Here is a 20,962-nt window from a genome sequence, read left to right as displayed (position 1 = left end):
AGAGCCTTAGCCATACGAAGTTGTGAAGTATCGAGAAGAAGCTCAGAGACCTCGGCCTTCACCCTGCCTTGTGTAGCTGGATCCTGGACTTCCTGTCAGATGGCTGGCAGGTGGTAAGAGAGGGATCCCTCACCTCTGTCTCTCTGACCCTCAGCACACATGCCCCACAGGGTTGTCTCCTTGGCCCCCTCCTTTACTCTCTGTGCACCCATGACTTGTGTCGCCACCCACAGCTCCAATCTGTTAATTAAATTTGCTGACGACACTATATTGATTGGCCTAATCCCAAATAATAACTTTCAATTGATCAAATGCTTCCTGACAAGTCTCGGTCCAAACAGACTTTTCACCCTTCTTCAGGAGATTAGTCAGAGGAAGAGCGATATCAGCAAAGTTCTTACAGAACTTACGATAATATCCAACCATTCCCAGAAACCTTCCAAGAGCCTTCTTACCAGTCTGTCACAAAAACTGTGGGTCAACTGTCTAAGAAAAATAACAAGATGGCTTGAGTGGCAAAAATAGATTGAGGTGCTTTTATTTACAAAAATAGTGGAACAACAAAAACTTGGATGTCCACATGAAAACAAGAAGATTTTTTAAAAAAATACTATAGCTGTGTGTGTATATATATATATATATATATACACACACACAGCTTGCAATTGTCACCTGTCTGGTTAACAACCACCCTCAGACTAAACAACAAAAAAAACACCCAAGGCCTTGGTAACCCAAGGTTTATAACTGCTAAGCCAATCCCCCTAACCAAAAGCTAATTAACTCAATTATCTTCCATTTCACACAATCTGAAACTCTACCACCAGTTCTCACAATAAACACATAGACTTCATCACAAGATTCACCATTTCCAGGTTAAATAACTTAAATAAACCCCAAAACTTTACCACAAGATGAGTAATTAGGTAACATAACCCTTGTCCCAGGTAAAGATGGTATCCTCCACCATCGGCACACCTGTGCAGGTTGCTGCTGCCTCTATATAAGACAGCTCTATGCAGCAGCTCTGTTTCAGACCCAGTGACTGTGGAGGAGAGAAACGTCAGATTACCATGACACTTCGGCAAAACACTTACTGGAAAGATGAATATGAATAAATTGACCTGAGATAATAAAACTGTGACATAGTGTGTTTCTTTTTTTCATACCTATTACTGCTGGGGATGAGTGTAAAATTGTGACTGTTGATTTATTGTGATGCCTGCACTCACCACAATAACATAGGGGAATAATGTGTGTGGATGACCCTTTGAGTGTTTTACCGAGTGTGCCCTGAGACGTCTGTAATCAGTGACGGGCCTTCGTCACACAGTCGGAACAGGAACTTCAGAAATGGCCTGAATTTTGCCTGCACAGGAGCCAACTTGCCTTGACCTACAACACAGCCAAGACAGATCACAGTGGCATGGCCAAATTCACTCTTAGCTAGGTCAACTGTAAGATTGGCCCTGGAAAGCCTGTCAAACAGCTCTTCTACTACAGAGATATGCTCTTCCCAAGTGTCACTCCCTGTGACTAAGTCATCAATATAGGCATCTGTGTGTCCTAACCCTTGAATTACAGAATCAATCATTCTCTGGAATGTTCCTGGAGCATATTTCATTCCAAATGGCGAAACATTGTATTCATACAACCCAGAAGGTGTCACAAATGCAGAAATTTCTCTACCTCAGTCCGTCAATGGAACACACCAATACCCTTTCAACAGATCAATCTTTGTAAGAAATTAGCTTTTCCAACCTTATCAATGCAATCATCCACCCTAGGGATAGGATAGGCATCTGTTTTTGTTACTGCATTTACCTTCCTATAATCAGTGCAAAATCTAACTCTACCATCAGGTTTGAGCACAATAATGCAGGGTGAGCTCCAATCTGATGTTGAAGGCCTAATAATACTATTTCCCAGCATATATTCAATTTCTTGCTCAGCCAATTTACACTTTTCTACGTTCATGCGATATGGGTGTTGTTCAATCGGTTTGGCTTGACCAATATCTACGTCATGTACTGCGACCGTGGTTTACTTGGGAGCATCAGGAAATAAATCTTTAAAATTCAGAATTAATTCCTTCAGCTGTTGTTGTTGCTTTGGCTGCAGATGAGCCAACTTGTTGTCAATGTCTTCGAGAACAACCGAGTTCATTAGTCTAACCGGGACCATGTTTGGCTTGTGAAAAGTCTCAGATGAGTCAATTGTTTCATTCTCAGGATTGCCAGATTGATATGTTTGACAACACTCACCGATGGTGCCTGCTTGTCAGAATAAGGCTTTATCATATTGATGTGTACTACCTGTGTTAGTTTACATCGGTCGTGTGTTTTAATAACATAATTCACATCATTAATTTGAGAGACTATTTCATACAGTCCATTGAATTTCGCCTGAAGTGGATTTGTCAACATTGGAGATAAGGCAAGCACATTATCCCTCACCTTGTATTTTCTTTTGTTTTGATCCGCTTATCAAACCAACACTTCATTTTGTTTTGAGAAATCTTCAAGTTTTGTCTTGCTAGACGACAGGCTTGGTGTAGTTTATTTCTGAACTTCAAAACATAGTCTAACAAGTTAACATGTACATCCCCATCAATCCACTGTTCCTTTAACAAGGTCAAAGGTCCCCTCACTCTGTGACCAAATACAAGTTCAAATGGACTAAAGCCCAGTGAGTGATTCCTGTACCGACTCTCTTAAGCCTGATTTATACTTGTGTGTCAAATGTATGCGACAGGCACCACATACACACACTGCACCCTACGCCGTTGGGTGATGTGCACCTCCTCTAAAAAGTAACTCACGCGTCGTGGCGACACAGACAACAACAACTGTGATTGGTTCGTTTGATAGCATCGCATTTCCGGTTGCTTTTCTCCACCATGTCTGTACACTGATGCAAAATAAATGGTTGGAGACAATGAACCAAATCGTCAAATCTACCTGCCGACATCCAAAAATATTTGAAATGCATTTCCTCGTCCATGTCTCTCACGAAGAAGCTCAACAGTGTCAGAGAAACCCCACAGCCAACTAGCGTTTTGGTGGTGAAGTGTATAGCGATGCAGACACAACTACGCATGCTCGCTACGGCGTAGGGCTATGCAAAAATTAAATTGGGCCTACGGTGTAGGATACGGCGTATCCCGAATGCACAAGTATAAATCAGCCTTTATGGTGAACAAAAGCAAATGTATTCCTTCACCCCAGTGTTTTCCATTTTCAACACAGTATGTCTTAATCATTGTTTTGAGGGTAGAATGAAATCTTTCTAAAGCCCCTTGTGATTCCGGATGGTACGCAGACGATGTAATTTGTTTAGGTCCCAGTTCATAAACTACCTGCTGGAATAATCTAGATGTAAAATTACTTCCTTGATCAGACTGGATTTCTTTAGGCAAACCAAATAAAGTAAAAAACTTGTTAAGAGCCTTCGTCACAGTTTTAGCTTTAATATTTCTGAGAGGTATTGCCTCTGGGAATCTGGATGCAGTACACATAATAGTTAGTAAATACTGATGGACAGCTTTAGTCTTTGGCAATGGGCCAACACAATCCACTATAAATTTGGAAAAGGGTTCACCGAATGCAGGTATAGGCCGGAGTGGGGCCACTGGGGTGACCTGATTAGGTTTACCCACAACTTGACAAGTGTGACAGGTTCTGCAAAAGGTCACAATATCTTTCCTCAAATTCGGCCAGTAAACTTCTTTCATAATCCTGTTTACAGTTTTATTCACTCCGAAATGGCCACCGAAGGGCATAGTGTGGGCCAAAGTTAAAATTTCAGTCCTATGAACTTTAGGAACTACAACTTGGTGAACAATTGCCCATTCCTCACTCGCAGGTATAGCAGGTGGCCTCCACTTCCTCATTAACACTCCATCCTTGAGATAATACCCCACTGCCATTTTCTTAATCTCATCATCTGAGAGAGATGTTTCTTATAAAGCTTCAATCTCAGGGTCTTGGTTCTGTTCTGCTATAAACTCCTTCCTAGACAGGGATGAATCTTCCTCATCAGACTTACTACCTGAATCCTGTTGAAACAATGAAGGCTGAAAGGTCCCTGACAAGTCATCAAAAGCTGAATCCTGGTCACCCTGATTTTGGCTATCATGGGTATCAGAATCATGCTGCACAGAACCGTCTGCATTGGCAGACTTTTTAGCCGTACTTCGAGTTATTGCGATAAATGTTAAAATCCGTCTGTGGGTCGTCAGTGGTTGGCTTAGCTGGCAACTGCACTGCAGGAACAACATTACCATCTACCAGGTCATTCCCTGACAGCAAAGTAACATCTTCCACTGGTAAACTGGAGCATAATCCGATCTTAACAGGTCCCAAAACCAACCCTGACTGTAAAGTTACCTTGTGCAATGGCACAGAAACAATGCTGCCCCCAATGCCTTTAATAAGATTTACCTCATCACTGTTCGTCTCATCACCAAACTTTAGAACGCTGTCTCATGGAAGTGACTGAAAAGCCCCAGTATCTCGAAGAATTTTCACTGGTACCGGTGTTGACCCTTCCATTACTAATACAAACCCATCTGACATAAAATGATCAAATCCTTTCTTAACTCAGTCAGACCTCTCAGTCCTTAACTGAGCCTCAACAGAATGTTCAGAACCCTTTGAGTTTATAGGTGCTTCAACATACTGATCACAGGCATTTGGGACTGTCTCCTTTTCCTTCTTCAGGACAGAACAATTAGCCATCATATGACCAGCTTTTTTACAATAGTAACAAGTAAGACCAGAATATTTCTCCTTCAACTGCTTCCCTTCATCCTTACTCTTGTCACTAGTCCCAGCTTTAATTTCTGGTTTACCCTGGTTATCCCTGCTACTCTTTTGGAAGGTCTTATTCTGGGTAAACTTAACCTTATGAGTTAAAGCAAACACATCTGCTAATCTAGCAGACTCTTGCAAAGTGGCAGCATCCTTTTCATCTAAATATATCTTTATGTCATCAGGAACGCACATTTTGAATTCTTCAATTAAAACCAACTCTTTCAAGCTGTTAAAATCATCATTTACATTTTTATATGGGCACCAGCGGTCAAAACACACAAACTTCTCATCAGCAAATTCCATATAAGTTTGGTTCAGAGATTTCCTCAAATTTCTAAACTTTTGCCTGTACGCTTCTGGGACCAACTCGTAAGCTTTGAGCACAGCCTGTTTCACTGTGTCATAATCAGTTGCTTCATCAACTGTCAAAGCAGAATAGGCTTGCTGAGCCTTCCCCTTAATTACACTTTGTAAGAGAATAGGCCAACCCTCTTTTGGCCACTTTAAACTCTGAGCAACCGTCTCAAATTGCTGTAAGTATTTATCAACCTCTGCCTTTTCAAATGGAGGTACCAATTGAACTTCTCAACTGGCCTCAAACTTATCACCAGAGTCTAACGTGAGACAGCTTTGCTACAATCTTTCTATCTTTTCCAACTTGAACAACCACTGTCTTTCTGCTTCCTCTCTGTTCTTCCGCCTCTCCTCTCTGTTTTCCTGCCTCTCCAGCCTCAAACTGCCTCTGCCTTTCCACAGCCTCCATCTTTAATTTTCCTAACTTGTACTGGAGCTCAAGCTGACTCGGTTACTTTCAGGAAACACCTCCAACTCCTGCACTTTAAACACACCCTTAGATACATAATGCTCAGTTATGATCTTCTGCATCTGTGTCCTTCTCATTGTCAATTTCACCTTAGCAAGTTTTAGCCTTTTAGCAATACTCAACAACTCAATCCTTCTGGTGTCCTTTAGTGCCTCAGAGGTTGGCGCTTCCAGACATCTATCAACATCCATTGCTGCTGATTTTCCACACACAAATAAATCAAAAGAGATTTCTCCAATGAAATCGATAATTAATCAATACGCCCCCAAATCTGTTCATATCCCAGGCGCAGGCCCCAATTTTATTATGAACCATAACACTTTAGAAATAAACCAGCAGCAACAAACTACAACTGGAGTCTGGTTTTGATGTTAAATCCACTATCTTTAATAGTATCTACTTATAATATCATAACTTAAGCAAGATAAGCAAAAGTTAACCGTGCTATGTGTATATGTGTGTGTAAATATAACTCCCAAACTATTGAGCTCAGGGGAAACAAGGCTTAGTCTTGAGATGGTGAATTATGAAAGTTCAGTTCATCCACAGAATAGGTGATGAGAGAGAGATATTTGTAATCCAGGGTAAATGTTGAGAGAAGGCAATTATGTCAAATTCCACAGGTTCCACGGTGGTAAAACAAGAGAACAGTAGCTGTAGATTTTATCCGTTGTCGTTTCACATCCACATACGAATTATCACCGAAAGTGACTTGTCACAAGGGGTATTGTCTTCAAGTGAATTTCCACACCACACCCAGGCAAGGGTTAACACATAAGTGGTCTCCACAGGATACCCCAAATCAGATCCATTCCTATTGATCAAACAAGGTGACAACCACACATTCGATGTATGCTGAGTTGATAATTAACCCACCCTTGTCGGCATAGGAAAGTTCGAAACAATGACCCTTGGCCACTAGTTCCCTGGTTTCGATCCTTCCATTTTTCCGCCTTTGTCTCCATCTGAATCTGAGTGTCTGTGTCCTCAGTTAAAACTAAACAAGCTGTGAGTGATGTAAACAAGCTGAAAGTCAGACTGATTCACTTTCTTAATCTCTCTCTCTCGCTCCACAGCAAACGAAACCTTGTGATTCATAACAACAGTAACTCCCCATTGTGAACTGACTGGTGTGTCAGTAGTTCGGATGACCGGGTGAATCCTTTCCCACATTCTGAGCAGGTGAACGGCTTCTCCCTAGTGTGAACTTGCTGATGACTCTGTAGGTGGGATAACTGAGTGAATCTCTTCCCACAGACTGAGCAGGTGAACGGCTTCTCCCCAGTGTGAACTCGCTGATGTCTCTGTAGGGTGGATGACTGAGTGAATCTCTTCCCACATTCTGAGCAGGTGAAAGGTTTCTCCCCAGTATGAACTCGCTGATGAATCTGTAGGTAGGATGACTGAGTAAATCTCTTCTCACAGACTGAGCATGTGAATGGCCTCTCCCCGGTGTGAACTGACTGGTGTGCCAGTAGTTGGGATGACCGAGTGAATCCCTTCCCACAGTCTGAGCAGGTGAGTGGTCTCTCTCCAGTGTGAACTGATTGGTGTGCCATTAGTTTGGACGACTGAGTGAATCCTTTCCCACATTCTAAGCAGGTGAATGGCCACTCCCCACTGTGAACTGACTGGTGTGCCAATAGTTTGAATGACTGAGTGAATCCTTTCCCACATTCTAAGCAGGTGAACGGCTTCTCCCCAGTGTAAACTCGCTGATGACTCTGTAGTTGGGACAACTGAGTGAATCTCTTCCCACAGACTGAGCAGGTGAATGGCTTCTCCCCAGTGTGAACTTGCTGATGTCTCTGTAGGGTGGATGAGTGAGTGAATCGCTTCTCACATTCTAAGCATGTGAACGGCTTCTCCCCAGTGTGAACTCGCTGATGACTCTTTAGGTGGGATAACTGAGTGAATCTCTTCCCACAGACTGAGCAGGTGAATGGCTTCTTCCCAGTGTGAACTCGTTGATGTCTCCTTAGTTGGGATGACTCAGTGAATCTTTTCCCACAGACTGAGCAGGTGAACGGCTTCTCCCCAGTGTGAACACGCTGATGTCTCTGTAGGTGGGATAACTGAGTGAATCCCTTCCCACATTCTAAGCAGGTGAACGGCTTCTCCCCAGTGTGAACTCGCTGATGACTCTGTAGGTGGGATGACTGAGTGAATCCCTTCCCACATTCTAAGCAGGTGAACGGCTTCTCCCCAGTGTGAACTTGCTGATGTCTCTGTAGGCTGGATGAGTGAGTGAATCCCTTCCCACAGACTGAGCAGGTGAACGACTTCTCCCCGGTGTGAACTCGCTGATGACTCTGTAGGTGGGATAACTGAGTGAATCTCTTCCCACATTCTGAGCAGGTGAAAGGCTTCTCCCCAGTGTGAACACGCTGATGTACCCGTAGGTGGGATGACTCAGTGAATCTCTTCCCACAGTCTGAGCAGGTGAACGGCTTCTCCCCAGTGTGAACTCGCTGGTGAGCCATTAGGTTAGATGACCAAGTGAATCCCTTCCCAGAGTCTGAGCAGGTGAACGGCTTCTCCCTGGTGTGAACTCACTGGTGAGCCATTAGGTCAGATAACTAAGTGAATCCTTTCCCAGAATTTCAGCAGATGACCAGCCTCTGCCCAGTGTGAACTGACTGGTGTGTCCACAGGTGGGAAGACCGACTGAGTCCCTTCTCACACACAGAACAGATGAATGGCCTTGTCCAGTGTGAACTTGCTGATGTACCTTCAGTTGAGATGACCGATTGAATCCATTCCCACTGTGTAAAATGACGGGTGTGCCAGTCAGTCAGATGACCGAGTGAATCCCTCCCAACAGTCTGACCAGGAAGGATGGTCGATTGAATCCCTTGCTCCACTTCTTAAATATCTAGACAGAGACAGCAAAACTGGTGTGCCGTGTTTGCGATTCCTGGAGACAAATTCCTTCTTATTTTTAACCTGTAAAAAGATCATCAAAATCCATCAGTGGGTGTAGGACAACATTTCAGATGAGATTACTTGAGTTGCCAAGGTTTGATCTGGTATCACACTGTTACAGTAAGGTTCAACCCAAGAAATCATCTTCTGACTGGGCACAGTGCTGGTATCTGGAATGACCATCAATTCCCTGATGCTCTTCCTGTCTCTATAAGAATGGGGCATTTCTGCCGTCTCCAATCTGTGACTTGGCTCAGTTTGACTCTCTCCATTGTTATTATTCCCTGGTCCTGCTGAGCAGCATGGGTGCCTGGCCCCATCATATCTGAAACACTTTCACACAAATTGTCTTTCTTGACGTGTAGCGAGGATTTTCTTTTATGTATTATTAACTTGAAGTGCCACAGTTTTAACGCCATATAAAAAATTCCTGCTGAGATGAATGGTTGGTCTGCACAGCTGTTAAAAGGACTTAGAGTGAATTTTTGTATTATTTCAGGTTCTTGTCACAGTCACAGAAAATTACAGCACAGAAACAGGCCCTTTGGGCCATCTGGTTTGTGCTGAACTATTTAAACCACCCACTTCCATACCCCTACCATCCAGGTACCTATGAAAACCTCTTAAATGTTGAAATTGAGCTCGCATGCACCACTTGTGCTGGCTGCTCATTCCACACCCGGATGACCGTCTGCGTGAAGAAGTTTCCCCTAATGTTCCCCTTAACGTTTCACCTTTCACCCTTAACCCATGGCCTCTTGTTGTAGTCCCACCCAATCCCAGTGGAGTAAGTCAGCTTGCTTTTACCCTATCTATGCCCGTCTATCACAAACAAATCGCCCCTCAGTATTCCACATTCCAAGGAATAAATTCCAGACCTGTTCAATCTTTCCTTATAACCCAAGTCCTCCAGACCTGGCAACATCCTTGTGAATTTTCTCAGAACTCTTTCAACCTCTTTTACAACTTTCATGTAGGTAGGTGACCAAAACTGTACACAATACTCCAAATTAGGCCTCACCAATGTCTTATACAAGTCAACATAACGTCCATCTATTGTTGTCAGTACCTTGGTTCATGAAGGCCAATGGACTGAAATCCTGCTTTCCGTCTCTATCTTACTGTGATACCACTTTCAGTGAACTAAGGACCTGTATTCCCAGGTCCCTTTCTTCTACAATAGTCCTCCGTGCCCGACCAGTCACTGTGAAAAACCTGCCTTGGTAGGTCATACCAAAGTGCAACAACTCGCACTTGTCTGCATTAAATTCAATTTTCCGCTTCTCAAACCATTTTCCCAGCTGGTCCAGATCGCACTGCAAGTCATGATAGTCTTCCTCGCTGTCCACTACACCACCAATCTTGGTGTCATTCACAAATTTGCTGATCCAGTTAACCACACTATCATCCAGATTACTGATATAAATGACAAACAACAACAGATCCAGCACTGATCCCTATGACACACCACTAGTCACAGGCCTCCAGTCAGAGAGGCAACCATGTGCTACCACACTCTGGCTTCTCCCAAAGCCAGTGTCTCATCCAATTTACTATCTCATCTTGAATGCTGAGTGACTGAACCTTCTTGACCAACCTCCCATATGAGACTTTGTCAAGTGCCTTGCTAAAGTCCATGTAGACAACATCCACTGCCTTGCCTTCATCCACTTTCCTGATAACTTCCTCGAGAGACTCTATAAGATTGGTTAGACATGACCTACCGTGCACAAAGCCATGCTGTCTAACCTTTATCAGTCCACACCTAACCAAATACTTACAGTATATATCCGGTTCCTGCACAAATGTTCCAATAACTTACCCGAAAACTATTGGGAAGCTTTCAGAAACCAACAGCAGACAACTAAAAAAAAGTCAAATGAGCTCAGGGTGTGGAATCATGATATTGTAGTCATTAATGGGTCTTGGTAGCACCCAACAGTCTGAGGCATTTAGAGGAACAAAATATCCCGGGCCTCAATATCTCTTGAAAAGCAAGGTTCCCTGCACCTGTAACTTTTCAACTTTTATTTTGGCAGGCATGTATAAACTCTACATCCTCAAAATTTCACTTCTGAAGGCCTCCCACTTACCAAGTACTCTTTTGCCAGAAAGCAGCCTGTCCCAAACCACACTTGTCAGATCCTTTCTCATACCATCAAAATTGACCTTTCTCCAATTTTGAATCAACCCGTGGTCCAGACCTCTCTTTTTCCATATTTACTTTGAGTCTCATGGCATATGATCACTAATTTCTGTCACCAGCCCTGGATCATTTCCTAACAGCTTATTGTACACTTCTACGTCACGAATTCAAATTACTGATTAAGGGCACATTTGACAAACTCTACCCCATCTAGTCCTTTAACAGTATGGGAGTCCCAGTCAATATATAGAAAGTTAAAATCAGTTACTGAATCAACCTTTGTTTCTTGGCATGATCTGTGATCTCTCTACAAATTTGTTCCTCTAAATCCCTCAGACTGTTGGGTGCAACCAAGTCCTAATAATGGCTACAATATCATAATTCCCTGTCCTGAGGTCATCTGGCTTTCCTGTGATGCTTCTTGCATTGTGATATACACAGCACAGCACATTCATCGCACCATGCTCAACCATTTGATTGCTGACTCTATCTGAGGTCTGAACAACATCTGACTGGTGTCAAGAAAACAAACTCTCTCTCATTGTCACAAAAACAAAGGAGCCGATTGTGGACGACAGGAGGAATGGAGACAGGCTAACCCTTATTGACATCAATGGATCTGGGGTTAAGAAGGTGAACAGCTTTAAGTTCCTCAGCATAAACATCACCAAGGATCTCACATATAACCATATAACAATTACAGCATGGAAACAGGCCATCTCGGCCCTTCTTGTCCACGCTGAATGCTTACTCTACCCTAGTCCCACCGACCTGCACTCAGCCCATAACCCTCCATTCCTTTCCTGTCCATACAGCTATCCAATTTTACTTTAAATGACAATATCGAGCCTGCCTCTACCAATTCTACTGGAAGCTCATTCCACACAGCTACCACTCTCTGAGTAAAGAACTTCCCCTCATGTTACCCCTAAACTTCTGCCCCCGACTCTCAACTCATGTCCTCTTGTTTGAATCTGCCCCACTCTCAATGGAAAAAGCCTATACACGTCAACTCTATCTATCCCCCTCATAATTTTAAATACCTCTGTCAAGTCCCCCCTCAACCTTCTACGCCCCAAAAAATAAAGACCCAACTTGTTCAACCTTTCTCTGTAACTGAGGTGCTGAAACCCAGGTAGCATTCTAGTAAATCTCCTCTGTACTCTCTCTATTTTGTTTACATCTTTCCGATTATTCGGTGACCAGAACTGTACACAATACTCCAAATTTGGCCTTACCAATGCCTTGTACAATTTTAATATTACATCCCAACTCCTATACTCAATACTCTGGTTTATAAAGGCCAGCACACCAAAAGCTTTCTTCACCACCCTATCGACATGAGATTCCACCTTCAGGGAATGATGCACCATTACTCCCAGATCCCTCTGTTCTACTGCATTCTTCAATGCCCTACCATTTACCATGTATGTCCTATTTTGATTAGTCCTACCAAAATGTAGCACCTCACACTTACCAGCATTAAACGCCATTTGCCATCTTTCATGTACATGGTCTGTACATACCGGCTGTGTTGTAAAAAGAGCACAACAGCACCTCTTTCACCTCAGACGGTTGAAGAAGTTGGGGATGGGGCCCAAAATCCAAAGGTCTTTCTACAATTGAGAGCATCCTGACTGGCTGCATCACTGCCTGGTATGGGAACTGTACTTCCCTCAATCGCAGGAACCTGCAGAGAGTGGTGCGGACAGCCCAGCGTGTCTGTAGATGTGAACTTCCCACTATTCAGGACATTTACAGAGACAGGTGTGTAAAAGGGGCCCAAAGGATATTGGGGAGCCAATTCACCACAACCACAAACTGTTTCTGCTGCTACCATCCAGGAAACGGTACCACAGCAAAAGGACCAACAGGCTCCGGGACATCATCTTCTACCAGGCCATCAGACTGATTAATTCATGCTGATACAATTGCATTTCTATGTTATATTGACTGTCCTATGTATAAACTATCTGTTATGAATTACTGTGAACTGCACTTTTAACATTTAGATGGAGATGTAAAGATTTCTACTCCTCATGTATATGAAGGATGTATGCAATAAAGTCAATTCCATTCAATTCACCCACTCCACTATCTGTTCTGTCATTCTGGCTCCCATTCCCCTCTACAACTTATTTTAACCACATCACCCTCTCCCCACACTAGCACTAGCGAGCCTCACCACTGGGATATTAGTCCCCTCTTGTTCTGTTCCCTTCACTAACAAATCCCCTATCACCCCTTTGATTTTTCTCTGCCAGGTAATCTCAACAGTTTCTAAAGTGGTTCCACCTGTTGTTGTGTGGGATGGACACAAGAGTACTCTGTGATGGCTATTTAACCTCATTCCCCTTCCTGACTCTCACCCAGTTTCCTGTATCCTGCACCTTGGGTGTAACTCACCTCTCTTCATGTCATATCTATCCCAACGCACCCCCAACTCCTGGATGATCTGGAATTCATCCATTTCAAGTTCCAACTCCTTAAACTGCAGGGTTACAAGCTGCAGCTGGATGCACATCTTGTACGTCATGGCATCAGGGACACTGGAGGTCTCCCCACCTTCCCACCAATCTCCCCTCAAATTTGTAATGACCAGTGTACACATAAAGCTTGTATTATGCAATTTTTCCACATGTGCACAGTGAATTTTATATAGAGAGGTATTCATTTTAACAGCTGTCAAATCACTGTCTATAAGAACTTTGATCTCCTCTGGGTTTGTTTAAGTTCATCTGCACTCTCACACAACCTAAGTTGCAGGCCTGTAACAGGTAATGATGGATTTTCTTGCCAGAGCTTTTGCACACGGTCCATGTGTCATTTGCTTGCTAAATGACGCTTAAAAGTCAGATTTCCAAATATCACTCCACTTCTTCCCACTTGCAAATTCTCCAGCAACTTTTGCGTCACCACAATACACACAGGTAACACCAGTTTCTGTATTGTACATAAATATTTCCCCTGAACCCTCCCCCAGGTGACTGACGGTGGTGAACTCAGTGATGGCAATGCCAATGAATATGAAGGGAAGGGCAGTAGTCTGTCTCATTGGAGTCTGGCACATTTGTGATGTGAAGCTACTTGTTGCCCAGGACAAAGGTGTTTGATATCATTATGTACCCAGAGAGAGTGGGACAAAACATGTTCTCACGGGTAGAAAGTCCAGAACAAGAGGGGGTGGAACAAGCAACAGACACAAAATGCTGGGGGAACTCAGCAGGCCAGGCAGCATCTATGGAAAAGAGTACTAATGCTGAGTTCCTCCAGCAATTTGTGTGTGTTGCTCGGATTTCCAGCATCTGCAGATTTTCTCTTGTTTGTGACTGGAGGCAGAACAAAGGTGATTTTCTCAACAGCTGATGTAAAAGATTTTGTTCCCTTTCTCCGAGTTCCCGATCCTTGCATTTAGACAGCTGGAGCTCAGCTCTGTCTGAGAGACCCATCGGTTCCCATTCCCTCATCAGCCGGAAGCTCCCCGGGGCCCGTGTACGGATGGTGGGGCTGAGAGAGAGGGAAGAGAGCAGGACTGTCCCGGGATTGCGGGTCACGGAGTCCGGAGTCACAGCAACTACCCGAAGTCGGTGTTGAAAACGCCGCCCGGTGAGACCCCCAACCCGGAGATCCCTTCTCACCTCAACCGATCATCCGGGGCCTTTTGTGCCCCGCGCGCTGGTGAGCTCGAGCTTGGTCGGTTTAACGGCTGGGCTACTAATCACGTGACTAGCCCCTCCCCACCGCTGTCAACAGAGGAGTCACGCGCTGCACTATTCCCATTGGTCCGAAGTGATGTCAATCACTGCTTCCAGCCAATAGCGGAGGTGGACCAGCCGAGAGGGCGTTACCCCCGCTGACTCCGTCTCCCGAACTTTCCGTCACGGCGGGACAACCGTCAAAGTAAATGTCCGCTTTCTGATTTATTTCCATTTCCCTCCGAGGGAAGTTGGGGCGTTTGTGAAGCGTCTCCTGCGGCCGGAGTCTGATGTGTCACTGAGAGGTAGGAGGAGACCGCTCGGCCCGTCGGTTTGATGCCGGTTCCCCGGGGAGGGAGAGGATGAAGACGGTGAGAGAGGGGGCGGACAGGATGTTTGTCCCGGTGGGGACAGGAGGGGCTCATCTGTGGAAATGTCTGAGCCCACGGTGGTGGCGATTCACCACATTGGGGGGCAAACACCGGCAGACTGTTGCCCTGCAAGCGGGGCCAATGGTCCGGGCAAAGTGACAATTATTTGTGTTTTGTTGAGACTGTACCGGGAATATGGTGTAAAATCCCGCTCCCCACACTAACACGGGTCACACAGACCAAAGAACAAACTACCGGAGGAACTCAGTGGGTCGGGCAGCATCTGTGGAGGGAAATGGACCGTCAACATTTCGGGCCGAGACCCTCCCTCTGGACTGAGAGTGGACGGGAAATAGTCCGAGAAAAGAGGTGAGGGGTGGGGATGGGGCAAGAGCTGGGGAGTGAGAGGTGGATCCAGGTGAGGGGGAGGTGGGAAGGTGGAAATAGTGACGGGGGTGGGAGGTGAGTGGTTGGGGCAACACGGGGCTGCAGAAGATGGAAATTAATTCCATAGAGGATTAACAAAGAGGTTAGAGAGTATTTGTTATGGAGAGTGCAATGAAGATTCACCAGACTGATCCCTGGAGTGGTGGGGTCATCATATGAAGAAAGATCAAATGTGATAACCCTTTCATTTAGAGAATCGAGGACTGAGAGGTGAACACATTGAAATGCACAACATCATTACCGGCTGAACCAGGGATCCCAGTCTCTGAAAAAGGGGGTGGACTGTCCGGGACTGAGATGAGGGGAAACATCTCCACTCCGAGGGTGGTGAATGTCTGTAAATCCCCACCACAGAGGGTGGTGAAGACTCAGTGATCGTCTTCACATAAAATAGAGGCCGGCAGATGTCTGGAGACCAAAGGGATCGAGGAAATGAGGATCGGGCAGAAACATGTGGCTGAGATGGAAGAGCAGCCACCATCTTGTTGATGGTTAGAGGGGCTGAATGGCCACCTCCTGCTGTTTCTCACTTGATGTTTCAGTGTTCCTGTCCAGTGAAGCTGGAGGAATGTGAATAGAAATTAATGTAAATACACATGGACGGATTTAAATAAAACCTGCACATTTCTGTTTTGGGTCTGAATTGTGTGTTGGAGCCTGTGACTCTGTGACCTGGGGGTGGAGGGAAAGAGACAGGGAAGATATGGAGGAAAAAGTGAAAATGTATCTGGTGTAAATATGGAATAATGTGGGAAATGCAGCGGATGGGTCGGACAGCGTGTGAGGGGCAAGGAGCAGAGTCACCAGTTCAGGTGGGAGACCCTCCACCAGTCACGTGATCCCATTTCCTGTTCACGTTTTTCCACAGATCTGCATCATCTGCCGGTCACTGCTCTACATGTACGTGTAGCTTCATCTTTCACCCGTTCAGACAAGTCAGTGAGATCCGGATCTATCACGTCCTCTCGTTGTGGGTGGACAATGATTTACTCTGCAATATTTTCAGCATGTTTCCATATAACCACATAACAATTACAGCACAGAAACAGGCCATCTCGGCCCTTCTAGTCCATGCCGGTGTAAATATGGAATGATGTGGGAAACGCGGCAGATGGGTTGGGCAGCGTGTGAGGGGCGAGGAGCAGAGCCACCGGTTCAGATGGGAGACCCTCCACCAGTCATGTGATCCCATTTCCTGTTCACGTTTTTCCTGCTCAGAATGTGGGAAGAGATTCACTGATTCATTCACCCTACTGGTACATCAGCGAGTTCACACTGGGGAGAAGCCATTCACCTGCTCAGTCTGTGGGAAGGGATTCACTCAGTCATCCAACCTACAGAGTCATCAGCGAGTTCACACTGGGGAGAAGCCGTTCACCTGCTCAGAATGTGGTAAGCGATTCACTAGGTTATCCGGACTACTGGCACACCAGTCAGTTCACACAGAGGAGAGGCCATTCACCTGCACAGTCTGTGGGAAGAGATTCACTCGGTCATCCAACCTACAGAGTCATCAGCGAGTTCACACTGGGGAGAAGCCGTTCACCTGCTCGGAATGTGGGAAAGGATTCACTCAGTCATCCCACCTACTGGCACACCAGTCAGTTCACAATGGGGAGTGGCCATTGTTGTGAATCCCTAGGTTTCGTTTGCTGTGGACTGTCATTTTAAGAGAGAGAGAGAGATTAAGAATGGAAATCAGTCTGACTTGCAGCTTGTCATGGCTCGCAGCTTGTTTAGTTTTCACTGAGGACACAGACACTCAGAGTCAGACAGAGATGAAGGAGGATAAATGGAAGGATCGAAACAAAGGAACTGGTGGCCAAGGGTCACTGATGAGAACTTTCCTGTGCCCACAAGGGTGGGTTAATTATCGATTCAGCGAACATCGAATGTGTGGTTGTCACCTCGTTTGATCCATAGAAGTGGATCGGATTTGGGGTATCCTGTGAAGACCACTTATGTGTTAACCCTTTCCTGGGTGTGGTGTGGTAATTCACTTGAAGACAATACCCCTTGTGACAAGTCACTTTCGGTGATAATTTGTATGTGGATTTGGAACAACGATGGATAAAATCTACAGCGACTGTTCTTTCATTTTACCACCGTGGAAACTGTGGAATTCACGTTATTGCCTTCTCTCGACATTTACCCTGGATTACAAATATCTCTCTCTCTCTCCTCAACTACTCTGTGGTTGAACTGAACTTTCATAGTTCACCATCTCAAAACTCCAAGCCTTGTTTCCCCCGGGCTCAATAGTTTGGGAGTTATATTTACACAGACGTACACATACCACTGCTAACTATTGTTTATCTTGCTTAAGTTTCTATATTATAAGTAGATACTAATAAAGATAGTGGCTTTAACATCAAAACCAGACTCCAGGTGTAGTCTATTGCTGCTGGTTCATTTCTAAAGTGTTATGGTTGGTAACAAAATTGGGGCCTGCATCCTGGATAGGAACAGACTTGGGGGCGTATTGATTAATTATTAATTTCATTGGGGAAATCCCTTTTGATTTATTTGTGTCTGGAAAATCAGCAGCAATGGATGTTGATAGATTTCTGGATATGCCAACCTCTGAGGCACTAAAGGACACCAGGAGGATTGAGTTGTTGAGTATTGCTAAAAGGTTAAAAATTGCTAAGGTGAAATTGACAACCAGGAGGTCACAGATGCAGAGGATAATAGCTGAACATTATGTATCTGAGGATGTGTTTAAAGTGGAGGAGTAAGAGGTGTTTCCTGGAAGTAAACATAGTGAGCTTGAGCTCCTGTACAAGTTAGAAAAATTAAAAATGGAGGCTGTGGAAAGGCAGAGGCAGTTTGAGGCTAGAGAGGCAGGAAAACAGAGAGAAGAGGCAGAAAAACAGGAAGGAAGCAGAAAGACAGAGGCTGTTCGAACTGGAAAAGATAGAGAGATTGCAGCAAAGGGGTCTAGCGTTAGACTCTGGTGATAAGTTTGAGGCTAGTTGGGAATTTACATTAGTACCTCCATTTGATGATGCAGAGGTTGATAAGTACTTCCAGCATTTTGAGAAGGTTGCTCAGAGTTTAATGTGGCCAAAAGAGGGTTGGCCTATTCTCTTACAAAGTGTAATTAAGGGGAAGGCTCAGCAAGCCTATTTTGCTTTTACAGTTGATGAAGCAGCTGATTATGACATGGTGAAACAGGCTGTGCCCAAAGCTTATGAGTTGGTCCCAGAAGCATACAGATGAAAATTTAGAAATTTGAGGAAATCTGTGAACCAAACTTGTATGGAATTTGCTTATGAGAAGTTTGTGTGTTTTGACCGCTGGTGCACATATAAAAGTATAAATGAAGATGTAAACAACTTCAAAGAGTTGGTTTTACTTGAAGTATTCAAAAGGTGCGTCCCTGATGACAAAAGACGTATTTAGATGAAAAGGATGCTGCCACTTTGCAGGAGTCTGCTAGATTAGCAGATAAGTTTGCTTTAACTCATCAGGTTAAGTTTACCCCGAATAAGAGCTTCCAAAAGAGTAGCAGGGATAACCAGGGTAAACCAGAAATTAAAGCTGGGACTCGTGACAAGAGTGAGGATGAAGGGAAGCAGTTGAAGGAGAAATATTCTGGTCTTTACTTGTTACTATTGTAAGAAAGCTGGTCATATGATGGCTAATTGTTTCATCCTGAAGGAGAAAAAGGAAAAGGAGGCAGTCCCAAGTGCCTGTAATCAGTATGTTGAAGCACCTATAAACCACAGGTTTTGTTGAGGCTCAGTTAAGGACTGAGAGGTCTGACCGAGTTAAGAAGGGAGTTGATCCTTTTATGTCAGATGGGTTTGTATTAGTAAAGGAAGGGTCAACCCTGGTACCAGTGAAAATTCTTTGAGATACTGGGGCTTCTCAGTCACTTATATTAGACAGTGTTCTAAAGTTTGGTGATGAGACTGACATTGGTGAGGTAAATCTTGTTAAAGGCATTGGGGGTGGCATGGTTTCTGTGCCATTGCACAAGGTCACTTTATAGTCAGGGTTGGTTTCAGGACCTGTTAGGATCGGATTATGCTCCAGTTTACCAGTGGAAGATGTTACTTTGCTGTCAGGGAATGACCTGGCAGATGGTAAAGTTGTTCCTGCAGTGCAGTTGACAACTAAGCCAACCACTGACGACCCACAGATGGATTTTAACATTTATCGCAATAACTCGAAGTATGGCTAAAAAGCCTGCCAATGCAGACCGTTCTGTGCAGCATGATTCTGATACCCATGATAGCCAAAGTTGGGATTCAGGTTATGATGACTTAAAACAGAGATCATCTTCCTCTTTCCGTTCTGCTCCACGGAACCAGACCCAGTGCTAGAGACTGGATCGCCGTGGTCGTCCTGTGTCAGGTCATCCCCCTCAACAGCATCCAAAACAAGATAACGATTACTGAGGAGGATGGCCACAGGGGTGCTCTCTACTATCTGAGCTCTTCCCATCCCTTCCCTGACAGTCACCCACTTATCGATCTCCTGCTCATGTTCCATTATAAGCTGTAGGTCATCAAGCTGCAGCTCCAGATCCCTAACACGTTCTCTCATCAGCTGCATCTCGCACACCGGGCGCAGATATGGCCGTCTGGGAGACGGGTAGATTCCTGGGATTCCCACATCTTACACCCAGAGCAAAGTACTAACCCTGCAGACATGCTCTTGTACATGCCTATATGCTCAGTAAACATGTTCACTGCTCAATCCCCAGAGGAGAGAATGAGATGGAAAATGTCCAAATATGCTGATAACACAGAAGCAAAGGAAGGAAATTTAATGATAACATTCTGGTTTTGCATCAAGTAATTCAAAAGGCAGATTGTATTTTGGCCTTCACTGCACAGGGAGTGGAGATTATGTAATGGGCTGGTGTAGCTACCATTGTACAGGGTATTAGTGAGGCCACACCTGGAATTCTATGCACAGTTTTAATCCCCAAGCAGAAAGAAATCTTAAGAGTAGCTATGGAGCCAGCAGTGCAGTTTGACCAGTGTAATACATGGGATGCTTTACCAGCAGAGGTGAGATGATTTGGCCCTGAATTTAGAACATATTCACAAATGATAGGGTATTTGTGGAGCATCTTGATAGAGTATCTCTTCTCATCAGTCAGAGAGCGTTCAATAAGGGATGCTCATTTCAAATGGAAATGTGTGAAAATTCCTGGAAATTTATATTTTCTATTTAATTTCGCATTGTGATCAATGAGGTATCTATGTATTTGAATGTACAATCTTTGGGTTTCACTGCCCTGAGGGTGGGAAGGCCGGTTGGCTGAGTTATTCTGAGGTGCAGATAGATAATTAATTAAGGGGAGCGAGGGGAATGGACACAGGAGCTTAGATCATGCACGGTCGTCCGATCATAAGACACAGTAGGAAAAATTTTTCCTCTTCTCCGTTCTAATTGATAAGTCCCACTATTCTGAGGACGTGTTCCCCTGGTCCCCGACTGCAGGAAAAATCCTCTCCACATACTCTCTTTCTCGGCTTTTCGGTGTTCGAGAGCCTCCCTCATTTTTTTCTAAACACTACAGGATACAGGCCCAGAGACATCAAATGCTCCTCACGTGTTTAACCTGTCAGCCTTGGAATCATTTTTATGAGCCTCCACTGGACTCTGTCCAATTCCAGCACATTTTTCCTACACTGCTCATAATTGTCCGTGTGGTTTAACCAATGCCTTATAACATCTCAACAATATATCCTTATGGATAGACCTCTCGTAATGAATGGTAG

At 44.5% G+C, this 20,962-nt stretch overlaps 1 protein-coding gene across 1 annotated transcript in view; it reads right to left on the bottom strand.

Moving 5' to 3' along the window:
* LOC140207869 (uncharacterized) overlaps positions 1-20,962 on the bottom strand; it is a 118,932-nt gene that overhangs the window by 67,301 nt on the left and 30,669 nt on the right. Inside the window, 2 exon segments of the mRNA XM_072276416.1 lie at positions 6,742-8,207; positions 19,686-19,831. Coding sequence (XP_072132517.1) covers positions 6,742-8,207; positions 19,686-19,831 — 1,612 coding nt within the window.

Source organism: Mobula birostris, chromosome 13 (assembly GCF_030028105.1).
Source record: "Mobula birostris isolate sMobBir1 chromosome 13, sMobBir1.hap1, whole genome shotgun sequence".
Taxonomy (NCBI): Eukaryota; Metazoa; Chordata; class Chondrichthyes; order Myliobatiformes; family Myliobatidae; genus Mobula; species Mobula birostris.
This window is presented reverse-complemented; position numbering and strand designations above follow the sequence as displayed.